The 10053-nt window shown below is 36.5% G+C and overlaps 1 protein-coding gene across 1 annotated transcript; it reads right to left on the bottom strand.

The window, feature by feature from the left end:
• Nucleotides 1–1520: 1520 nt before the first annotated feature.
• LOC123236573 (zinc finger protein 501-like) lies at nt 1521–3212 on the bottom strand. Its single transcript, XM_044662979.1, has one exon. The coding sequence runs from the start codon at nt 3210–3212 to the stop codon at nt 2067–2069; it is 1146 nt and encodes a 381-aa protein (XP_044518914.1). The 3' UTR covers nt 1521–2066.
• Nucleotides 3213–10053: the final 6841 nt, after the last annotated feature.

Genomic DNA, 10053 nt, shown 5'->3' on the forward strand with positions numbered 1-10053 from the left:
AAAATAAGTTTTTGAATTGGGTTTTCGAAAATCTCCTTAAAGTTCCAAAAAGCCTTTTAGAAGTACCTGTTCAAATAGTCCAAAAAGTCCTTCTGAATTTTGTGACCCTAGAGAAAGTGTTCCTTTACCTTCTGTCTTAATGCCATATAAAATAAGATAGGAATAATAAAGAAGCCAGTCAGTAATAAGTAGTAGACAGAATGGCTGGCCTTAGAATACAGATCTAAATTCAAAACCTATCTCCAGAACATACTAGCTATGTGACCATGAGCAAATCACTTAATCTTTCAGTTTCTGAGATACCTCTCTACAACTCCAAGTTAAAGACAAGTTGTTGATCTGCAACACTGAGGGGTATTCTACAAGGGGAATTTTCCACATAATGAAATCAAAGGTCTGAACAAAAAAAAATTTCATAACAAAAACAATTTTAGGTGATACATTACTGAGCTTCAATTTATATACACTTTAGAAAACTTGATATCATGCATCTATAGTATTTACAATTGATTAAATATTGTATCTGTAATCATTTCTATTAAAAACTTTTGGACAACAGTCACCTGGTCAGGAATCTTGGTTCCTAACCCTACATTATTTAATCACTTTAATGTAATATGAATTTTAAATTATTTCAATCTTCCAATAAGGAAATCTGCCACAAATATAAGAACACTATAGTTCCTTTCCTCCAAAAAAGGTTTAAGTTCCACTGATTTGTTTCAAAAGCTATAGTTGCTTTAGCAATCAGATTCCTTTATTTTCCAGAAACTTTGGACTTAAAATGGTTGTTCTGAGTAAACAGACAGCACACAGATTTGTACATTTCTAATCCTAACTTGGCAGCAGCCAATTTATATTTAGGGAAGAAGTAAAAATAAAGGAAAAAATTGTCTCTCAAATATATCAGTATTTGAAAGATCCATGATTTCATAATGCAGTCTGTAATCCTTCTATACTTAAGTCTTCATTAGTTTTGTGACCAAATTAGTTTTTAACCTGGTAGTCAACCTTCAGGTGAAGGCTTTCTGCAAACTTACCTAAGACAGTTGTTTAATGAGAGACAGCAAGCCAATCCTAAGCCTATACTTTCAAATATACCAAATAAAATCAGAGTTGATGGGTAGAAAAGTGAAATCTTGACTGCAGGCTATTGAACTAAGGGATGAGTCTGAAAAATTTCCCTTTATTCAGTAACTTACCATGGTTACTCTCCACTGTGAATGTTCCAATGTGAGATGAGGGCTAAATTTTTTAATTCATTAATTAATTGTATGCATAAGATTCCTCACCAATATAAATTATCTGATATTAAGCAAGATGTCTACTGAGAGAAGGGTTCCAAACATTCATTTATCTTCACAGAAATTCTCTCCAATATGAACACAATAACATTTATCAAAAGATGAGCTGATGAGCAGAAGCCCTTTCAAATATTCAGCATGCTCAACATTCTCTCTGGCAAAGATTTTTCTGATATTGAGTAAGGTGTGCTAGCTGAAAGTTTTCCTACACCCAATATTTTCATTGGTGTTGTCTCTGTTATATTCAGTCAGCCAACTCTAGGAAGGCAAGGTTTAATAGCCAGGCTTGCATCAGTAAAGAGTATTGTTCAATGCATGGAAGAGTGAAAGTTGGGCATCAGAACCAAGATAAGGGATAATTAAGCATAAGTTAAATAATCAGTCAGAAGGTAAAACTAAGGGAGCAGAGGAATCACACCATACAGAAACAACAAAAGTTGAGGTCAGAGATTCAAGCAATATAAATTATAGGCAAGCAGGGGGGAAAGTGGGAGGGTGGGGACAAAACTTCATCATGAGCTGCGGTGTCAAGAAAGCCACAGAAATCAGACCTGAAGTTTATGGCCTACATAGGTGAACTTTGTGTTCTAGTATATTATCTTCTCTTTTATGATGGGGTTGGCTAATGTTGGTCATGTTTCTTTTTTATTCATTAAAAACATACAAAATGTCAGTGCTGATGTTCTTAAAAATCACCAAATATGAATCTTCTGATGTGACAGATCATCTCCCATAAGAAGTTGTTCCATATCAGTTAGATTCTTAGGGCTCCTCTCCAGTATGAATTCTCTGATGTTGAGTAAGAGATGAGCTGCGGTTGAAGGTTTTACCACATTCATTGCATTCATAGGGTTTCTCTCCACTATGGGTACTTTTATGGTGAATAAGGTGTGTCCTACAGCTGAAGGCTTTCTCACATTCACTACATTTATATGGCTTCTCTCCAGTGTGAATTCTTTGATGTTGAGTAAGTTCGGTACTCCGACGGAAGGTTTTCCCACATTTATTGCATTCATAGGGTTTCTCTCCAGTATGGATTCGCTGATGTTGAGTAAGGTGTGTACTCCATCTGAAGGTTTTTCCACATTCATTGCATTCGTAGGGTTTCTCACCAGTGTGGATCCTCTGATGTTGAGTAAGGTGTGCACGCTGGCTGAAAGCTTTCTCACATTCACTGCATTCATAGGGTTTCTCTCCAGTATGAATTCTTTGATGTCGATTAAGATCTGTACTTTTTCGAAATGCTTTCCCACATTCGTTACATTCATAGGGCTTCTCTCCAGTATGAATTTTCTGATGTTCAGTAAGGTGTGTACTCCAGCTAAAAGCTTTTGAACATTCACTGCATTCATAGGGTCTCTCTCCAGTATGGATTCTCTGGTGTTGGATAAGGTGTGCACGTTGGCTAAAAGCTCTCTCACACTGATTACATTCATAGGGTTTTTCTCCAGTATGAATCCTCTGATGCTGAGTAAGGTCTATAGTCCGTCTAAAAGCTTTGCCACATTCATTACATTCATAGGGCCTCTCTCCAGTATGAATTCTCTGATGTTGAATAAGGTGTGCACGCTGGCTGAAAGCTTTATCACATTCATTACATTCAAAGCGTTTCTTCCCTGAACAACTTCTCTTATGTTTAATTAGGCCAGAATTCTCTTTAAAGTTCTTTTTACACATGTCGCATTTATGACAATTCTCTCCTACAGAAACTTCCTGAGGAACGGTGGCTGAGTTGAGACTATAGCTTACTCGTAATTTATTAGATTTAGGAGGTCTCTTCCCAGTGAAGTTTTTCTTCTGGGTATCTTCCAACAGTTTCACTTGTCTTTCCTGGATTCCCTGTTGACAATTTGATTGGCTATCACATTCCCAGGGTTTTCCTAATTTGGAAGACCAGAGACCATTCATGACGATTCCTTCCTGGTGTGAGTTCTCTTTGGAAATGCCTTCCTTTGGACTTGAATCTTTGGCTTCAGGCCTAGTTTCCCTGTCTGAAAGAAATGAAATACACTGAGAATGGGAAAATGAAATTAATAATGAATACAATGCTTATTTGGCTTTTTTCGCTCTGTAAAATGTTCTTAAAAGTTCTGGGAAGAGAAAGGGAAAGGAGTAGTAATAAAGAGAGATAGAAGTAGGACTGATGCAATATGAAAGGAGAATATAAAGACTCTATCAATCCAGACTGATGAGTAACAATCCTTAAGCAAAGGGCATGTGGCTAGAAGAAAATATCAGGGTAGAATCAAAAGTAAAAGTGGTAGGTAGATGGGCATCAATTCTCAGTCCTTCATCACCTCATTATGAATAATGGCAAGAACACCTACTTTGGAGTAAAATGACTATACTACTTAGCAGCCAGCTAATTGATCCTAGAAAAGTAACTACAATCAGCAGCCAGCTAATTGACCCTAGAAAAGTAACTACATTCTGTGTACATAAATTTCCTAATCTGTTAATAACTGTACTACCTACCAAGGGTTTTGTAGATGTTAGAAATAATCTAAGGCAGGCATTCTTAATATGGGGACTGCAAACCTTTAAAAAATATATTTGTTAGCTCTATGTCAATATAATTGGTCTCCCTGGAAATCCTATACATTTTATTTTATGAATCTAAAAACTTTATTCTGAAAAAAGGTCCAAAGGTCTCACCAGACTGCCCAATTGGGTATAACTCAGAAAAAGATTTTGAACCTCTGACCTAAGGAAAGCTCTCTTTTTTATAATAAAACACTACATAAATAAGCTATTTTATACCAGTTTCCAGCACAGTCCCTTCAGCAAATATCCTACCCTAAACAATTACTACCTATATAATCATGGGGCAGCTCACTTAATCTATCAGTCTTAGTTTCTTCATCTATAAAATGAAGGTCACAGGGTGAAGGTGAGGAAAATGTTCTGCAAATCTTAAAGTACTATGTGAACATAAATTTATTATTACAGGAGTCTTGACAAGTGTTTCATGATTTCAATAATAAAAAGCTTCTAGTTAGTCTTCCTGTCACTAGTCACCTTTTCTCCCCAAACAGAGCTACACACGATCCCTACCAAAGTGATCCCTGACAAACAATTTCAGGTTTGAAAGTACACTCTCGTGACTCCAATTTTCCTATACCTATCTTAGCAGAAAGTAAGCATCAGGTAAGCAAGAACTTTCTCTTTTGAAGTTTTATATCCAGCACCTAATAGAGTAACTGACATATAGTAGGTACTTAATACTCATAGATTTACTAATTAAACACAGAGTCCATCTAGTGCTATAATTATCATCACCTCTATGAATAAACCTATGAATTCTGACCTCTATGGAATATCTATCAAGAAGTACAGAAGAGTCAAGATGCATACCATACTTGCCCCAGAATCAGGCTCACTTTTGCATTTTAATCAAAAATATTTTATTCTTGTTCTCTTATACTTCCTGGACCCTCACTCATTCTAACTACTAAGAGACATTTTGGCTAACCATTAGAACCAAAACTCCTAACCTCTATTCTTATTTCATTTCCAAATATTTGGTCAACCTCTGACTAAGCTTGGCTTGCTGATCCTAGGATACATAAGTTTTTCTTAGCATATCCTAGCAATCTTTCCTGGTGTTCTCCCCACTTAGACTATCACTGCCAATTACCAACTGCCATCCCTGTCCCAAAAAATCCAATAATCATTCACATCTATAGGGTGATGTTTACATAGATTTCAAAAATATTTTATATTCCTCTTTAATTCTCAAAATAATCCTGAGCTATTAAAAACCCCATTTCACAGATGAAAAAATCTGAAATCTGGTCATACAACTTGTAATTGTCAGAGTATAATTTCAGTCCATGTCTATCCTGATTCCCAATCCAACATTCTTTCAACTACAGCTTAATGTCATGTGTCTCTGGAAAAACTTTAATGGCTAAGATGTTGCCCGTAGTCCTCAGCCTGGGAAACATAACCCACAAATCCCTACTGAAATTTATATTCCATTTCTCCACAATTACCCTACTCTCTAGTCAAATTGGTATCCTAATGATCCCTTTCTTCAAACTTGTCTTTCCCTTTTTCTGTAACTGCAAATTCTAAACTCCCTTTCATGTTCAGCTTATGTTCTACTACCTCAAAACAAGTTAGTTCATAGATTTCCCCTTCAATCGACTCCTTGAAGTATTTACATAAAGACTCTCAAATATATAAATATCCAGCCCTAGTTTCTCTCCTGAGCTCTAGTCCTGCATCACCAATATTTAAACTTAAAACATCCAAAATCATCTTTTCCTTAAAAACCCTCTTCTAAATTCCCATTGCTGGCAAAAGCACCACCATTCCCCCAGGCACAAAAGTTCAAGGTCTGTATCATCTTTGACTCTTCACCCTCACTCAGCGCACATATCCAAGTAGTTCTAAATCTTATACTTTTTACCTTCACAATAGCTCATATAGCCACCTAGAGAATTAATGTCTTCAACTCTGACCTATACTACTGCATTAATCTTCATTTGTCTCCTTACATCAAACCTTTCTCATGTCTGATCCATCATTCACACAGTTAACAAAGTGATTTCCAAAAATGTAGTTCCAACCATACCACACATACTTTTTACTTCTACCCCCAATAAAGCCAGCAGTTCCCTATTGCTTCCAAAAGTAAATATGAAGGGCTTTGTCCATAACCTGGCACTTTCCTCCCTTTCAAATCACTTTACAAATCAGTCCTCTCTATATAAGCTTCTGTCTAGCAATGCTAGCCTATTTGCTATCTCATAAACATCACACTCTATCTCCCATCTCTGAAACTTTGCAACGTTTGTCCCCCATAATTGGAATGTTCTCTCTTTTTAACTTCCACTTTTAGAATCCCTGGCATCTCAGATCAATTTTTACCTCCTCCAGGAGGCCTCTGCCAGTTTCTGCAGCTGCTAAATTCTTTCTGTCTAAGGCTGGCTTCCATTCATTCTTCATGTATTTTTATCTACCTGTAAAAATATAACTTACATGTTTTCTCCACTATTAAGACAGGTTCTTTGAAGTCAGGGAACTGTTTTTGTCTATCTTTGTATCCCCACAACATAGTACGATGTTTGACACAAAGAGGGGCAGGGCAGCTAGGTGGTTCAGTGAATAGAAAGCCAGGTCTGAAGATAGGTGGTCCTGAGTTAAAATCTGATCTCAGATACCTCCTAGCTGTGTGACCCTGGGCAAGTTACTTAACCCCAATTGCCTAGCTCTTACCACTCTTCTGCCTTGGAACCAATACATAGAATTAATTCTAAGATATTAGCTAAGGATTTTTAAAACTATCTTTTATTTATTGATTGATTATAGCAACCACTGTGGCAGCCAATTATGTAATATTCCTTTTCATTGTTACCTAAATATTTTTATGTTTAAATACTCAATATTTAAATTTTTTATTTGTATCTCTCTTGAATTTCCAAATAGATTCTTGGTTCCCAGAGGAAAATGAATATTTGTTAAGGAGTAGCATGTATTGAAAAAAAATAATAATGTAAGAGATTATGAGATATATAAATAGTATAAATCACATTAACAGTATTTCTATAACTAGAAAAGAGAGGTAGCCAGTCATGTAGTGAGATCAGAAATAAAGAGAAAACTTGAGTGTTACAATGAGAACTAAAAAGTAAGAAAATATGTAAGAAGTTTCCAGTATAAAGGTAAATCCATTAACTCATCTCCTCCTCCTAAATGCTCTGCTCCTTTCACTTCTATGAAATCCTTTCTTGGCTCTTTTCCTACCTGTCTACCACTCCTTCTTTTCTCAATTATCACTGCACCCTTATAGACATTCTCCAGGGCTCTGTCCTAGTCCCTCTTTTTTCTCTATAAACTCCCTTGAAGATTTCAATCCCAAAGGGTTCAATTTAAATTTCTTTATAAATGTTCCTCAAAGATTTCCCAAAGGCATCTCAGATTCAACTTGTACAAAACAATCTTCTCCTCCTTCAACTTTCCTTGTTTCTTTTGAAGAGACTACTATTATGCAAGTCACTCAGTTTTATTACCTGTTCCTCTTCTCTCTCCCTGATCCCCTATTCTAATCAGTTCTACCTACATAGCATCTCTCCACTTCTACACTACTACCCTAGTTCCAAATTTCATCACTTCTCACCTGTACTATATTGTAAGCCTCCTAAAAGGTTTCTCTAGTTCCAAGCTTTCCTGTCTCCAGTTTATGTTTCTATAGTTGCCAAAATAATTTATCTGAGACAAAGGTATGACCATATTACCCCTGTGCTCAAAAATATTTATTAGCTGCCCATTGTCTGTGGGATAAAATACAGGATCCTTAGCCTAACATTTAAGGATCTCTACAACTAGGCTCCTACCTACAATTCCCACCTAATTCAATTGATAAGCATTTATTAAGCATTCATCATATGCCAAGTATCGTCCTAAGCACAGGAAAAACAGACAAAATTAAAAACAGTCCCTGTTCAAGTAATCAAGCATGATTTTTATATCATTCTTCTTCACAGACACTATAGCCCAACCTAATTGGACAACTAACCACTCTCTGAATTTGACAACCCATCTCCCACCTCTTTCCATTTTCACAAGTCTTCCTTCATTCCTGGAATGTACTCCTTCTTTGTCTATCAGAATCCTTCCTTCAAGGCTCACCTCAGGTGTTATTTCCTCTATAAAATCTTCCCTGATTCCCTCTAGTAGTTAGTACTCTCTCTCTCCTCAGTTTTCCTGTACTTTTCCTGTACATGTTAAACATTTTCCACAAGGTAGAATACAAGGACACTGGAGAATAAGCACTGTTTCATTTTATCCTCATGTCAATTTATATGTCATCCTATATTTCAATTTATCCTCATCACAGCCAACTAGTAAAGCAGTAGAGAATTGAAATGAATTTGTGGAAAGAAATGGGCAAGAACTACAAGCAAGAAGGCATGAATGAGTTTCAATTCATCAGAGTGTAGGGTGCTCCCACATCATGGCTCTGTCAGAGAAATAAAGCCATTAAAAACCTCATATATACTATGTCATATGGAAATAACTAGTTTAGAAGTTCAGAAAATAGGAAGAATATATATATAAAAAAATAGGAGAGAAGAATTTTCATGGAGGAGGTGGAACTTGGATAGACATTAAAGGATGAGAAGAATTTATTTAGGCAAAGCAGAAGAAGGCGGCACTCCAGGAGAAGTGCAAAACATATTCAAAGCCACAGCTGTAGAGATACAACCTTACAGAGAAGAGTACACTGACATATGAAGGTTGCTTGAGGGACAATAAAGCAAAATAAAATTTAATTATGAAAAAAGACAACAGGATCAAAGACTTAAAGCTGGAAGGAAACTTATAAGTCAGAGTATAAACTCCAAATTTTAAAAATGAAGAAAGTAAGGCACAAAGCATGACTTGCCCAGGTTTATACAGTTAGTAAATGTCTGAGGCAGAATTTGAATATGGATATTCCTGATGCCAAATCCAGTATCCTATCCATTAGGCCATGCTGCCTCTCCAGTAAGAAGGCATTGTAAACTTTTTAAATAGGTAACAACAGGGTAGAGACACTCTCCAACATCCATTCTGCCCCTTAATTTCTCAGTAAGAGGGACCTATTGCATCAGCTGATTTTGTACTGGAGGTTCAGATTCCTAATCATTCTGGGGGCATACAGATGGTATTTCTGTTTTCCAAGTAATCTTTATAGAGTTTCAAATTAATAGCAAATTAATTAACTGTGCTGGGTTGGAAGACTTTTAGGTCTGACAGTAATATAAAGGGGACTCTTAGGGGGGTTAATCTAGTTATGAAGTGATATGGACAATGCCTACAAAGTTGGTAGCTGAATGGACACTAAAGGATGAATCTTGGAGAATACTGAAAAGGAAGAAAACAATAAGACTTGAAACACTTTGAACAAAAGGGACAAAAGATATGGAAAATTCAAAAATGAATCCCATTTTAAGCCTGGAAGACTATTAGTCTAGTGGTATCCCAAGTCAAATGCAAAATTTGAGAATGGTTGCTAAACAGGACCTGGGATGTAAATATAAGTTCAAGTTTTCACATGTTGAATTTCAAGACATAAAAGTAATACAAGTAAAAATGTCTTACAGGTAATTCAAAAGATGAACCTGAAATGCAGGTGAGATAGCCAAGGTAGAAATACATTTTTGAATTATCACTATAGAAGGAACAGTTGAAGACATCCTAACTCTCTGTTGAAAGAGATAAACAGAGGGCTAGTGGTAAAGTCTTAACAATGGATGACTAAAAGTAGAGGTCTAAAAAATAAAAGATAGTCAAAAGGAAAGAGCCAGAGGTAAAAAGAGACTTTGGTAATATATGAGAAGGGACGTTTTTCTTTCCCAGGGTAGCCTCATAAACATACATTCTCAGAGGCCACCAAAATTAGCTTAATCTAGCACCCATTGCCCATCCCAACCTGATCAGTTCGAACCAGTTCCCTGACTTCTTGCAACCACCTGAACATAAATACAAATTAACAAGGGCCTTCTCCCAAAGGGTCCCCATACATTACAAGAAAAGGATACAACATATTTCCTGAGTAGCAATTCAGCAATACCAGAGCCACTGACCCAAAGGTAGACATACAAACTCACAAAAGGTCAGCTGAGGAAAGGATCCAAGACACTACAGTGGTGGAGCTCCTCGGGGTCCAAAGATCTGCACAAGCATCTCAGCTACAGAATCATACACAGTCTGTATTCTGCAAAATACCCAGCATGCTGGGAAGAGGTGAGAGAAGGGA

This window comes from Gracilinanus agilis, chromosome 2 (assembly GCF_016433145.1).
Source record: "Gracilinanus agilis isolate LMUSP501 chromosome 2, AgileGrace, whole genome shotgun sequence".
NCBI lineage: Eukaryota > Metazoa > Chordata > Mammalia > Didelphimorphia > Didelphidae > Gracilinanus > Gracilinanus agilis.